Genomic DNA, 15473 nt, shown 5'->3' with positions numbered 1-15473 from the left:
TCAACTGCATCTTTTCCTTGTAAAACATGGACCCTAAAATGAGGGTCACTTCACAAAAAGAGAAAGAGCAGGGTAGCATTATCAGACTGGGGGACCAGTTGGTTGGAGGCCCTCTGACCTTCTTCACAGCTGTTTCTTGTTAGTGCTTTAAAACAAATTCCCAGAGTGAGATGGTTTCCATGCTGAATCCTGCCCTGAAGAAAGAAGCCAGACAAGAAGAGCCCTCTTCTGTGTGTGTGGGTGTGTGTGGGTGTGTGTGTGTCTGTGTGTGTGTGGGTGTGTGTGTGCGCACATGTGTCTTGTGTGTGTATACACAGCTCAGTCTTAACATTTTATCTTATCAGGATAGATGACCCGAAAGCGCAGTGTGCTGCACTTAAAATGCTCTGCCCTGTGTTATGAACGCCACCAACAGTCGGCTGAGTTGGTCTTGATTTCTTCAAAATCTATTTCCAGCTTTGAAAGTATCAACCCTCAACTGAAGTTCAAAAACACTCAGAGGATGTTTACAGTTATTTAGTGAGAGTCGACCTTTGATTCAACCGCTGATGGATATAAACAAATGTGGTGAAGCCTTATTTTTGATGGTATAGTGTACATACACAGTGAAGCCAGTATGGAAAGAACATGAAATACAATACTTGCTCATAGCGTCATGTCTTAATGCAACGATATGGCAGACCAAATGTTTTTGACAGTTTATTCTCACCTGTCAGCAGACTTGAAGGGAAAGTAGAGGGACGTTTGCCGTGTCTGAAATGGGCCTCATGTTTTTAGAACTGGTGTAAACTTTGGTGCTATTAATGTCACTAGAAACTGATGGATATCTGTCGTTTATTTAATAAAAGCTACATGCCGATGGCTATAAACATTTTTAGGGACATGAATTATTTTAATGGTCCCTCAAGGAGATTTTACCTCTGGCCTTTTTAAGCCTAAGTCGGCCTGTGTCTTAAATATCATTGGTGTCTTCGCTGTTCAAAGGGAAACATGTTGCGTATCATTCTGTAAGACCACAGACACATCTAACAGACTCAGCGTGGCAGTTTGATGGAGACCAGGCCAGGTCCGTCCAGGAGATACTCCAAACCTCCTGCTTTGGGCCTGGAGAGCAGTCTCCCCCCGGGGGCGCCTCACCTCAGGGTGACCCCCAGCTAAGACAGCTTTAGATTTATGTGCCCTGCCTCCTTCTCCCACACATTGTGTGTTGTTTTGGGTATTTCCTCTGCCTTTCCCTTCTTTCCTTTAAAGAATAAAGCCCTGTTTACAAGTCGGGGAGGGGGAGTGCTGAGCTTGCGCTGAAGATGCCGTCATAGAGCGCTGAGGATGCTCTTTGTGTGAACTGGCAGCTTCTCCATCAGCTGTGTCTGAGAGGTTAAAGGGCTCACGGAAGACAGAGGAAAGCTCTGAGTTCCCGCCGTTTGAAGTGAATTGCCTTGAACACTCAACACACAAATGCCGTGGAACAGATTGATGTAGTCACACATAAACTGAAATTTTTATGTGTTGTTTTGATAAGTGGGAATTTCAGAAAACATGATAACTCAATATTCCAAGCATAACTCTCAAGGTTTCATCTCATTTTTCCTTGCATCCTCCTGAACTGGCCACCAGTTTATTCTTCCCTTTGCCGCAACAATAACAAACCCAGTGCATTAATTACTTGATCAGGCCTACACCTGTGCTCTAAAGGGGCCAGGTGATAAATCAGAAGTCTGCACAGAAAGCTGATTATCCTGACACCTCATCAGTCTTCACAGAGAGGCCCACTGCCTGCTAGAAGCTACCTGTACGCTAACATCACACACTCACACATACAGGAGACACCCAGCCCCGCTAAATGCCACTCGGGCCGGGTGATGCATGGTGGTTGTTAGGCAGTGATCCCCAGGGTGCTGCTGCTGCTGGACACCAGTGATTATACCATCATTTCCAAGATAAAAATCTTTTGACTGATTTTTGTGATTTTAGTAGACTATTTGTCTCAGTGAGATCACAACATTTTGCTGGGGAGCTTTTGGAAAATAGATCAATTTCAGAAATACTTTTAAAGGAAAGTCAATTTGGAGGTGCAAGCGTCTGCGTGTCTTGCTACTTCCCTTGGTACCTATTTTACACTGAATGAACGTTAGTACCACCGCTAATGGCAACCCTGGTGAGATAAGGTGTTGGTAGCACTCAGTCTTTAGAACAATTAGAAGAGGTGGTGCAGCACCTTGTAGCCCAGGTGATGGATCATACTGGAGGTGGGTTAGCAGGGTTGATGCTGAGGCTAAGAAGTGATTGACTGAGGCAGGCGTGCAGATTGGACAGAGACTAATCGCAGAGGAGAGAGTCCAGCTGGGTCTGAGTGGATCTGGATCTGTAAACATGCCGGGACAGGAACCAGGGGCAGCAGAGGCCCGGGCAGCTACACAACAGCCCCTGCGAGATGATACAACACATCTGGGGGATGAGATATAAACACAGGCACAGCGCTCTCATAGTAACCTACTTGCTCTTATGCACATTAGAAAACACTAAATGCACAGCTCACCACAAAAAGGCCTGGGGTAAGGGTATTATAGACATTTTTTTTTAAGATGCAGTAATACATTTTTTAATATAAACAACAAATCAAATGACTGTGGAAGTAATGTGGAAGGTGTTTTCTGACGGAGAATTATGACCAAACTGAAGTTGATGTTTTGGTTTAACGGCCCATGACTACTGTTTTGGTTCAGTTTCTCCGTTCTCATCAACCTTGTTTCTAGCAGCTGTTTACAGAAAAAAACTCAGATAAGCCCACTGTACACTACCTGTGCAGCCCCAAACAGCAGACAGACAAAGTTGGCGAAGACAGTGGAGTGAATAGCAAGTTAAAGAGGGTTATATTTCTCAGAAGTTGATGGAGACCGAAACAGAGCTAAAAGGAGAGTGAATATTGGACTTACCTTTGTTAGGTCTCCAGAAACACAGTTTAACTGTATGTTGATCTGTGTCTGTTGTAAATATATGTAGGCAACTGTTAACTAACACATTAAAGCCATAAGATGTGTGTTTGCGGTTCAGCTTATTGTAGGGCTGCCACCAAATGGCCAAAAAACTGATAAGTACTGCTTTAATACTAGTGCTGACACAGTACCTAAGTTTTGGTACCTTACTATGAGGAATACCAACATGCTGTTATTGGAAACCTTTCCTTGATAATCTCCTCATATGTTACATGTAATCTAACCCCAGGCAGCCTAAACAAAATAGTCGTAACTGCTAATCTGAGCATGCATTCAATGTCTGTTTTAGGTATTTGAGAGTTTTAAATACTGCGTGTAAAGAAATAAAAGTGCTGAGGTTCAGTACCCTGCCACAACTAATAGACTAATGGACATTGTTATATTTGAAATATAAACATCTGATTCCATAATGTGCTGTAAAAAAGTTACAAGCTTCAAGCACCATGCCTTCTTTACAGTGCTGAGTCAAAACCTCTGGAAAACAACTGTGCTAGTCTTCCCAGGGAGTGAGCGTTTGATGTATACATCATAACATATACAGACTTTGTAAGTTCACAGGGACCAATGAATTTCCGCTCAAACCATCTTGTGTCATTAGAGAGACCATTGGCTTAATCCACTTACCTTCTGCCCAAAATCCCCCTATCAATAAAGAAGGTATCATTTTACCCTCCCCGAGGGCTGTTAAAAGTAAAGAGCCACTCTGTTAAGACTTCCTTTCATAGATGGCACTGGTTCCGTGCTCTCCTGTAAGCCTCTAATCCCTCTGTCGCCATCACTCGCCCATGTACTGGCCTAGAGGAAGCAACGTCTTGCAAACTAAACCTGTAGGTTTCATGTTGTGTGTGTAGTGCAGGATTCCCGGATTAGGCTAAACACACACTTTTTATTAACTTTGGGCATAACACTTGCTGTAGTGTGTTTTGTGCGTGTTTGAGAAAGACATGTCTGTTCAACCTCAAAGTAGCACGTTTGAGTTTGTCTCACTCACTCTTGATGGTTGCTTACTGAGAGTGAACTGCAGAACAAATCACTGTCTGTGTGTACAATTGTGTGTGTGTGTGAGTGTGTATGCATGCACATGAGCATTTGTGTATAGTCGTTGGCACGGCGCTGTGTAGTTAGGACCCAGGCCAACTTTTTCTGCTGGAATTTCCTGTCTGAATCGAGCACCCCCACCTCGCCTGCTCCTCTGCTCTGCTCTGCTCTTCATTCCTCTCTCTCTCTCTCTCTTTCTCTCTGTCTCTGTCTCTCTCTCACTGGCCCTTTCTCTCAAAGCACGACAAAGACTTCTTTCCCGAATTTATTCCTGGCCTGGCCTCTCAGGGCATTATTATTATCGTTGAGTACTTCCTCAAAGACATGAGCCCACTCCACTCTCCTCTTCAGCATGGTCCTGATCTGGGACTTCATTTGGACATAATGAGAGAGTGCATTTCCTTCTTCTTTCTCTGAGTCATGAGACTCGGAGGGGCCTTTGTTAACATCGAACACCTGGCATTGTCTTTAGTGAGAGATCAAACTGGAGCTTTAGGATGCAAACTAAAAAGGAGGAGAAGATGTGGGGCCCTAACCCTGCTGCTTGGCAGGATGTTTGGCACGTCTGGAGCCTCATTATGGGGGCTACGGGGCAAAGATATGTTCAGTCTTAAAACAAACACGTTATGAGAGCTAATGACCACCAGTTGACGGATTCTGTGGGCTCATGACTGATTTATGATATAAGATTACATCCACACAGCAGCCCCCAGTGAACTGTGCACAGTGCACAACTGCATTTTGAGCCCTTCTCATGATTTACAAAATTAGCACCTTTCAGTAGACCTTCAGTAATAGTTTACATGATTATCTGAGTTAATGATATTTTCTAGAAAATAAATTCTGACTCTAGTCATCCCAACTTTAGTATACTGCCTGTTTTGTAGGTGACATTTAATTTATACACAAAACTATGACAGACTCGGAAGTGAAGCTTCATGGTTATCATATCAAGCTTGTCTAAGCAGTTGTTCAGAAAATTTGCAAAGGGCGTGTTGTGTCTGATGAGAACATTAAATACATTTCGGGAAATCCAGTTTGAGCAATAGAGGCATGATTTAGAAGAATTATACAACTCTGGAAAGTTACCACCGTGACCGTCTCAGTGTCACTTCGTGTTATGATAAAAGTCGAGATAAGTTGGACTAATGCCAACCTAAATCCTCCGCACTGTTTTGAATGTACAGAATGGAGCTGAGGGTGGAGTAACCCTGCATACCAACGCACCCAAAGGGGACGGACGGGCAGTAAATCAAGAAAGTGAGGCGTGTGAGTGGTCCCAGCCATACCTGTTGGTAGTTGTCCCTGCAGCCCAGGAAACAATGCAGCTGTCTGGGTGATGGAAGGACCTGTTCAGCCCCTCTTGGCCCCAAATCCAGCAGCCCCATGTGTCTGCTTGGTACTGTGTACTGTAGCGGGGGTTTTTTTGTGTTACCATGGACTGAACTTTACTATAACATATATTAGATTCGTAATCTGTAACTTTTTCATAGAATAGAATGACTTTTACATCTGCCATTGTAAATGTCTCTCAGGAAAGGCACACGTGATCATGAGCTACCCCAGCGCTGAACTGAAGCTTTATCAAATCTAGCAAAATACATCCCAACACGAGTGCTACGCAAATGAATGAGCACTTATGTGAAAAAGAAATTAATTGATTCAACACATCTAAAAGAAGCCACTGTGCTAGCCTGACTTCAAGCACAACCTTGGTGCCTTTGTCATATTCTAGTCTCCTTGTCCCGTGCCTTCCCCACCCTCTCCACCAAAGATGTGCCAGGCAGCACAAGCAGGGGGCACCTCTCACACAAAGCCCAAACTTCTGGCTCCACTTGTGAAACAAAGCTCAAACTCCTTTTCCCAGCTCTCACTCCCTCTCACTCATTTACTGGGTGCCTCTTTTGGCTTTGTAACACACAAGTTGACTTGGAATTGGCCGTCTGTCTCACACACAAAAGCAAGGGAGGGTCACTGGCTGAGATCCAGCGGCATGGATCTTGATAGAAACACAGAGCCCTTGGCCTTCTGAGCTCAAAGACCAGAAAAGACAAGGAGCGGGGGGCAACAGACAGATTTTTACAACTCACTTTGGCTTCACAGACAACTTTTACTTTTTGCTGTGTGCAGACTGTATATAAGAAGTGGACGTAGTCATCATGACGTCACCCGTTGGTTTGTGGACTGCCGTTTTAAAGCCTCGAGTTTGGCTGATAGGGGGCCGCCATGTTGAGTTTCTGCAACCAGCGGCACCGGACGTGACCATATTTGGACGAGACGGTGGAGCAAATGGCCGTGTGTGGAGCTAGCTAGCTTGCTTAGCTAGGTGAATCTGTAATTCATGTTAACAGGGCAGACAACTTTGTCTAGCAAACAACAGGCTTAAAACTAAATGTATTCACCAGAGAAAGTGAGCAGCCCTTAAATTTACTAAATGAACATCATGTTGTATTGAAGAAGACTTGAAACTAGCGATTGTGACCATAAACTCATCAGGAAAGGGTTTACTGAGGTAATAAATCAGCTGAGAAGTAGGGTCATTTTACCATTATTTCTAATGGAACTGGACTTATTTTTGCAACCGGAAGAGTCGCCTCCTGCTGGCCGTTCAATAGAATGCAGGTTTATGGGACTTCCGCATTGGATTCACGTCTCAGACCGGAAGCTTCCCGTTTGAGTGGAACATTTTGATTTTGAGACTTAATTTAGCTGTCCAGCATCCAGAGATTTGTAAAAAATCTCCGGGTGTTCGTTCATTTAACTGCCGTGAAAATTTGCCATATATTTTGTAACGACAAGCATGTTTTGAAGAAAAGCTTTAAAAATTAGGTATTTTTATGGCTAGTGTGTCATTTCACTTTTCTAGACAGTCTTATTTATTTTCTTTAATGTATCAACTGTATCTGTAGCATGACCGATTTCAGCCAATGTTATTTTGACATTGCATCAGTTACGCACAGCCCATGTAGACTGAGTTTTCAAAGGGAAAACCATCATTGCTGGGTAATACTTGTTCTCAAACAAATTCCACACCAGTCAAATGTTTCACAGCTCAGAGCTGCCCTCAGGGAAACTCTCCCCTCCCAGTCATGGGTAATCCCATCAGAATTAAGTAAGAACAAGATGGCACAACGTCATGATGATTACTTCATTCAGAATAACAAAAGGCTCAATCAGGGTTAAGTAGCAGTAATGTCTGTCTTTGTAATTGGCATCACCTAAAAACAACACTCTGCGTTCTGTCATAGCCTACAGGCACAGAGTCCTGTTACACCTTGTTTTCACAGCTCTGGCTAGAGCGTTAGGACCCCTAGGGTACATCTCAAACGGGAAGGCGTTTAAAAAATGCAAACTTTGAATCCATGAATCCATAGGATTTTATCATTGCTGTGATTACAATAACAAACACTTTTTTAGATTTTGGCAAATTCTATCTATTGAAACTAGGCTTGGGCCACTAGGGGATTTTGGCGGTATAATAACCAAAAATGTCACGGTTTCATGGTTTCACGGTTTATATCACAGCTCTAAAATGTATTATTATTAAATGCCTGGTTAAAAATTTATTTTTTCCCCCATTGAACACAATATGTTTTATTTTAAAGGAACAACATATACTACTGCTACTAAGGATAATATCAAATAATGCTATAAAATCAATTATTGTTTCTTTCACACACACACACACACACAGGCAAAAAGTAGAAAAAAATGCCAGAGAGCCAGCAATTTTTTTTGTTTGCCGGTGACACAGTGGCACAGGTCTCGCACAGAAGCGTTCAACACACTATCTGTTGCAGTATTTCAAACAAAACATTCTGTGTAGAAGCAAGATGTCAGCGTTACCAGAAGAACGCCATAGACTAAACATGACTGCATGCTCTGTTATGCAGCTCCTTAATGCCAAAAAAGAATTGTAATAAATTGTAAACTCATACTTTATCTCTGTTAATCTGTGTACAATCCCTGAAAGAAAGAAGTCAAGTATTTAGAACAACATGAAACAAAGCTTAAACATCCCCTAAACAGTTTGATTCTGGTAGCAAAATATTTACTCATATGTAGATTTTTAAGATCTCCTGTCTTTGAAGCATTTCAAAACGAACTGGCCAGCATTTTAAAATCCTTGAGACTTTCATTGCTTTACTTCTTAATTTCAGTTATTTACTTTTTTCAGTATTCGTGGTAGTCATGTTCTTTGTTGAAGAATAGAAGAATATCAGGAGAACTCGTGTCTTTAGAGCAATAATGCTTTATATTAACTCTGGTGAATAAGAATCTCATATCTCTTTAAACCCACGTTCTTGAGCAGTTAATCACCTTGACAAACCTTTCAGAGTTAAGAAAGGTTAGAACCATTGTGCTATACAAATTATCCGATATGTTAAAAATGTTTGGATTGCAGTATCTATTATGTATTATTATGTGTGAGAAAAGGACTGTTGAGAATAAGTTGTATTTTAATGGCCTAATGTTATGTTTTATGGATGTCTGTTTGAACTTTGAACTAAACAAAGTGAGAAAACAAAATGAAACAAACCTTCAAACTCGTTCATCTTGAGTGAAAAGGCCTGCACGTGCAGTAGCTGCCTGGTCTTAAAAAACTGGGAGTCCTCAGTATGTTTGCTTATGGCATATTGGCAGCACATTGGTATGAATAGACACCAATTGCCCCTTTAATCGGAGAGGACCACTGGGACTGAGTGACAGAGATAATGATCTGCTCTCACTGAGCTGTGACCTTTAACCTTGGTGGTCTTTGCTCTGAGGTCATCCCAGGTTTACTGGACCGTACAGCCAAAGAACCCTTATAGCAACCAGGGATTAACCCAAGGGAGCTGCGTAGCTCAGTGCTCTCTTTTTGTGTCCCTCCACAGTGCGCACACATACAAACCACACATACACAAACACAACTGAATGTGCTCTCAGGATTCTTGCAAAGTCATTCTTGGTGTCTGTTTTCGGTTTATTTTGCTGCATCAAACATGCAAAATATTACCAAATCAAACTGGAGAGAATTAGTAGGTTTTTGTCCATGATGAGAGCTCTTCTCCTTCAATCAAGACAATAATGTCTCCTACTCAGCGGTTGTAATGGCAGTAATTAATGAAGATCGGCTGTGTTGTCCTAATGAGACTTCCCTCAAGCCATCAGACCATTTATGGCAGGAAATGGTGGATTTGTGCATTCTTCGTCTGACACATAAAAACACATCCATTGTTGCGTAAACCCTGCTTTGGTCTCATTGGATAGAGAGAGCCATTAATGAACAGTTCCTGGGGCAAAAGCCACAGACAGTGTAGAAGGTTTCAATTACTGGTGGATTACTGGAACTGTAAAATGGTACAGTTGCGTCTCATGCTGTGTTGCAGGAACAGTAATTCATTCTTAATAATTGTTTGTCTTGTTATTTTAGTATTCTTCTTATTTGGCCAGCTGAAATGTGTCACCATTCATTTTTTTTGTTTCACTGCATTGTGTTGTTTTTTATTTAGGACCTTTTCTCTCTTCTTTGCACTCACAGGTGCCCACCACCTCTTCCCCACGTTTCACACCCCTATCCCAATTGACATGCGACACCACGAGGGGCGATACCATTATGAGCCACACCCACTCCACGGCATGCATGGGTAAGTATCATAAAAAATCATAGTGGCATTCACAGTTCTTCTTCCCTAACAAACAGTGGCCCATCGGGCCGCTGGGCCAGTCATTACCGAATCCTGCTGTGCAACAAAACTGTTTGTTTTTTTTCTAGAAAACAAAGTCTCCAAAGATATCAAATATGTCAGCTGACTTTTGGGGAAATGTGCACAAATTGATGCACAAGAGAATACTTCCATTTGATGGAATAGAATCCTTGGTTTGAATACTTCACTTCACAAAATCAAACAGCTTCAATGCAGAGTAGAAACAAACTGAGACAGAATATAATCAACATGTGCAATTCCACTTAAAATTTAGTGAGCCATTTTTTACACAGCTGAACAATGTCTAAAAAGCAAAGGTGGCTCAATGAGACTTGTGAAGGTCAGTTTTTTCAGGTTTGATTGCTTTCTCTCTCTGTGAATTTACTATTACTCCTTCATATTTGTCATCACCAGAGCTGGAAATAAATCGGCCCCTTTTTCTGAGCTTTGGTGAAGAAACCAAGTTCAAATACATCAAAGCCAGACAAGATACACTGAGACAGCAATGAAGAGAAACAAGCCACTTAAGCACAATACAACAGACATTTCCCCTCCTATCTCCTCTCCTAACATTTCATGGTGTGGGACTTAGGGAGACAATGAGGAACTCTGCCAAGAAACATCTTTTCTAGTAGAACAACTCTGCTGAGAGAAGGCCAAGTGAAAGACAACATTAGGAGTGGTACATAGATACATTTAAGTAAAATTGGCAGCACTAAGTCTGATAGAATCCTTATGAAATGTTATTATTGGCTATTAAAGCAGAAATGTGTCAAATGTATTTCACACATCTATTTATTTAATATCTAAAAAACATTCCATTTTAAAAACATAAACTCACAGTGTTTTAGTTAGGATAAATAGGTTGGCATTCCAGCAGTGTGCTTAGTGATGAAACTCATATCCTAACCCGACCTACAAAGAAACACTAGTTTATTTTCTGACTTTATTAATGTGGCATTACCATAAAAGTGTGGCCTTCCTAACATTGCCAGGCCTTATCTAATATATTCAAATCCAGGAAGGGAACCCAGGAGTAAGATCAATAGAGGTTTTGTGAGAACTGTGCTGTTACATTTAAATTCAGCAAGATCAGGTGATACACAGTGTAGACAGAGCTATTCATCACCTGCAAAGCGAGGGAAAGGAGGGGGAAAAAGTGTGGCTGCGAGCCCGGTTTGTTTTGATTAATGTGATGTGACTCTGACAGAGTGCTCCCACTAATTCATCAAGACCTTGATATAGTTGTCTTTTCTCCAGCATGCGCCAAATTCACCTAATTACCGCGTGTCGTCCTGGCGAAATGGAGCAGGGTGTCTGCGCAGGGCGCTTGGTGGCAGCACTTCGTCAGTGGAGGGTTGCTGTGTGTCAGGATTGTACTTCCTGCCTGAAAGATTGTACTAACTCCATATGGAGCACCCTTCATTGCTGTTTGTGTGTAATATAATTAGGGCTGCAGGTGACTCTGTCACAGCTGTCAAAAAGCAGAGCCCGCGGTACTCACTGCTTTGTGAACCGCCTTGCTCCCTGGCTGACAATGCAAAGGAATAGACTGGGGTATTCTGTTACTCAGTAGGCCAGTGCAAATACCAGTCGTACAGGAGAAAGAGTGCATAGCTTTGAGTAATTTTCTGAATATCTTTTATGTTTCTTATCGATATAGGCTGTTTAGTAAAGCTACAATAGAAAAAGTTTTATTTGTTTGGCATCAGTGGTTTATTTCTTTGCATATATTAGCAACTGTTAGCCAATGATTTGTAGCATTTCCAGGCTCATGATGCATGCTTACAATGAAGTTATGCATTTGACATTTACATTTATTACATTTATATTTATTCATTTAGCTGACACTTTTTATTAAAAGCAACTCGCAGTTGCTGTATGTCAGAGGTCGCACGCCTCTGTAGCAACTAGGGGTTTAAGTGTCTTGCTCAGGGACACATTGGTGAATTTGTCACAGTGGGGAGTTGAACCTGGATCTCTCTCAAAGGCATGTGTCTTATCCACTGTACATCACCACCCCTAAACCAAAAGTGCTTATAGCATTTCCAAATACTCAAACTGAAAGATATATTTGAAGATTTTTTGAATTGCCTCTACTCAGAAACTGTGACACACGCGGGTGTCTGGATAAAATTTACACACCTTACCCAAGATAGCAATGCCAGGACACAAAGCATATTCGCATATGCCATCTTTAAGCACATTTCTAAATGTTAAAATTAGTAACCCTTCCATTGTGGTCTCCCTGCCTTTCACGAACTTAGCATTCCAGAGAGAAGAAACATGGCATAACAGAACTGTCTCTGGAACACATTAGGAAGAGCCTGTCGTGGGATGACAGTGGAGATACAGCTCTTACGTGCTGTTTGCTACATATTGTGGAGTCGAGCATTTTCTGTGCAAACCCACAAGCCAGGAAAGCCAGCCACCATGCCAGCATGTTTGACCGGGTAATTAGCTTCCGAAATCCAGCCTTCCGCTCCCAGAACCTCAACGACAACGCAACGGATGAGAAAAACAGATCCCCCGCTCATTCCACGGCACGTATTTATGCTTTTTGGGAAGCAGTCATGGGCCAAATTGCAGCACTGAAAAGTTGAAATATGCCCAAGGTTTTTGTGTGGCAGAGCTGTGGCCTACACCGCCGCTGTACACAAACAGATGTGGTCCCACTCACCAGGCAATCAGCATGTTCAAGGCCCGCAGCCCCACAGCACGGAATGTGTTGATTAAATACAGTTTACTGATCAGCCATTTGGGTTGATGTTGTTTTTTCCCTTCATTGTTTTGTTTTTGTTAACATGGAGAGGGGAGGGTGGGAGTAAATGGTGGTGCGGAGGGGGGTTGAGTCTGACGATTGGTTGTCAGTGGTTTTGACAGACGTGTTGTTATCTTATGTTGGTGCCTGCTGGCTCCAGCCCCAGCTCATTGTCACATCTAATGTTTGAATTTGGATGCTCCCCTGAGTTACAGCCAGGAATGTTCTGCTGAAAAGACAAGGGACCTATCAATCAAAAGACTGCGGAGTTGCAAATCAATAGCCTGAAATTTTCACAGTTTATAGCACGGTCTCACCGTAATTGTCTTGCACTCAAAAAAGACTAAATGGTATGTGACAGCAACGGAGATGAATAATGGATAATTACCCTCTGTATAATCCCATCTCATTTAAGTATATTATCCCATCATCTGACAGAGTTCTGCTGGGCCCCTCCTTTGTACACAGCCCTAGCTTCTCAGGGAGTACAGTATCATGTTGTGTCCAAATCCACTACATCCTGATCAGGGCCCCAAAAACAACTAAAGCAGGATCTTAGCATGTCCCATGTGGGGCAGTGTGGTGATTTATCTTGATCGCCTTGCCTGCCCAGAAGTACAGAAGGGAGGGTGTCACATCATAATTCATCCCACCCTGAGCCAGTAGGGAAAATGCCAGAGAGGCAAATTCTAACTTGTTGGTCAGCCAGGAGGGCAGGGAGGCAGGCAGACAGACAGAAAGGGGACTTCAAGTTGGAGTGTGGCTTTAACACCTCACCTTGAAAACAGGTTACATGGGCAGCATCTTCTGGCAGAGGACATTGATACTTGCAGAAAGACCTATTCAAACTTTTTGAATTCACACCACAGTGAAACTAGATTGGTTGAGTTTACATATGCAATGTGAGGGCAAGGAAAGTCAGATGCTGCGTGATGATCCGACAAACACTCTGTTAAACACACTGTTTAAACGCTGAAACTGCGAAATCACCAGAGCAACACTGTAAGCTGAAACTAGCTTATAGAAATGCTCTGACACTTAGCAAGGTCAGCTTCCTCTAAAACTATTTTTATTCTTACCATTTGGTTCTGTTTGATTTTAGATCGGTACAGCGTTGGCTAGAACCTAACAAGAAACCTTTTTCTTTAACTCACTACTAATCCTGCTCCAGTCTGCTCCACCAATAATCTAATGTACTTGCGCTGGTATGCACTTACTCATAGGGTTACTCATATGCTCAACAAGCTGTACCATGTCCAAATCACTTTTTCTCACAACAGAGTTTTAACAATGGAACAACGGAGAGCATGTAATCACACAGTACAGAACACAGAGACAAATAGCAATTACCTCTTTGAAACCATGTCATCTTCTGACTCACATTGGCTTCCTATCCCTCTATCTATCCATATTTCTCCATAAGTATCATCCGTACAAGGACAAAGTCCTGGCACTTGTATTTGGAAGTAATGAATAATTCTGACTTTCAACTGCATGCAAGGACTGTTACCATTTCTTAGATTGTTTCCAGCCAGGCAACCACCCATAGTGTTCCAGTATGATGGAAGTTTCTTTAAATGGCAGCCACTGATTAAGAGACGGGGCTCTCCCAGGGCTCTGAGGCCCTCCAAGAGCTTCCTGTTCAGTCTCTGCGACTGAAGCCTCTGGAAAACATGCAGACTTCGTGTAACATCTTGTCAGAAAAAGGGTGGATCGACAAGGCTTCAATAATGGTACCTGACAGACAAGAGTATTATTTTCAGCCTCCTGACAGGCAACAGCAGTAAATTTGACCTTATTATCAAGGCCCCATATATACTCGTTTGAGTGATTTACTGCAGCTAGAGTGATGTGGTTTGCTATCTGCCAAGAAACAACTAACTATTGTTGATGGATATAGGTTTAAAGTAAAATGGTTGGTGGAGCACGGGGAAGGGGGATATTGATTATAATAAAAATTAAATTGATTTTTTTACCCTCAACGAACATCTATAAAGCACGCTGAGGATGTTTATAATGCAATGTAAGGCAGCTCATATTGTCTTATGAACAAAAATAATGACACTAATTTATAATAATAATTAATTATTTAGCTGACACTTTTATCCAAAGCAACTTACTAATTATGTCAGAGGTCACACGCCTCTGGAGCAGCTATGGGTTAAGTGTTTTGCTCAGGGACACATTTGTGGATGTGTTACAGTGGGAATTAAACACCACACCAGGGGCATGTGTCTTATCCACTGCCCCATCACCACCCAATTTGGAAGCTGTTTTTTTCATTTGCCTCAAAGGATGAGGCTGGTGATGTTCAATGTTTTTCTTATTTTCAACAGATACCATGAGACTATTCTAACAGGTGTTGCCTATGTAGCCAAGGTCTGATTCCTCTGTGCCACAGAGTTTGAATTGCTGTCCAAAAAACTAACACATCAATGAGCAACACTGTTGCAATGGGTGACGTGTTCCTTCATTATCAAACACACACTTTTAATTTTGAAATATATGCGACCAGTTGTTAAAGAATTATACTTTCAGTAGGGACCAAAGGACTTGGAGCACATATGATGTGGAGTAATGGACAAACACATGTGGTCTGGATCTTTAAGAGAGAAAATGAAAATGAGAAAATTATACAATAATGCAAGTCTTATCCCTTAAAAATGCAGCATTTTTACTTTTATTAGAACCATTCTCTATTTTCATGAAACTTAAAAGATATCTGGTACTCATTGTGATCCATTATTAAATCATCATCAGTCCATGATGGAGGTAAAGATGAAACATGCTACAAAGGTTCCTGTATGACATTAGACAGGTGTTTCTAATATTCTGTCCATTCAAGAAACATATCAGTATATTGCATTATACCTTTATGCTTTAGCTAAATTCTAGAAATCCAAGTCTGCGATTAATTTGAGTCACCCACTCTGATAAGAGAGAGAGCCAGCACCAGTGCCAGCTTACCCAGGTAGTCCTGCACTAATCTGA

General features: G+C 41.9%; 1 protein-coding gene across 2 annotated transcripts in view; it reads left to right on the top strand.

The window, feature by feature from the left end:
* gli2a (GLI family zinc finger 2a) overlaps positions 1–15473 on the top strand; it is an 81313-nt gene that overhangs the window by 35817 nt on the left and 30023 nt on the right. For both annotated transcript variants that reach the window (XR_006825783.1, XM_046054724.1), the window contains exon 3: positions 9556–9661. Coding sequence is in view for 1 of the 2 variants with exons in the window: in XM_046054724.1 (XP_045910680.1) it covers positions 9556–9661 (106 nt within the window). In the remaining variant the exon portion in view is untranslated. The remainder of the gene's footprint in view (positions 1–9555; positions 9662–15473) is intronic.

This window comes from Micropterus dolomieu, linkage group LG07 (genome assembly GCF_021292245.1).
Source record: "Micropterus dolomieu isolate WLL.071019.BEF.003 ecotype Adirondacks linkage group LG07, ASM2129224v1, whole genome shotgun sequence".
In the NCBI taxonomy this organism is placed as follows: domain Eukaryota; kingdom Metazoa; phylum Chordata; class Actinopteri; order Centrarchiformes; family Centrarchidae; genus Micropterus; species Micropterus dolomieu.
The sequence above is the reverse complement of the archived record's forward strand: the minus strand, read 5'-3'. Positions and strand labels throughout refer to the sequence as shown.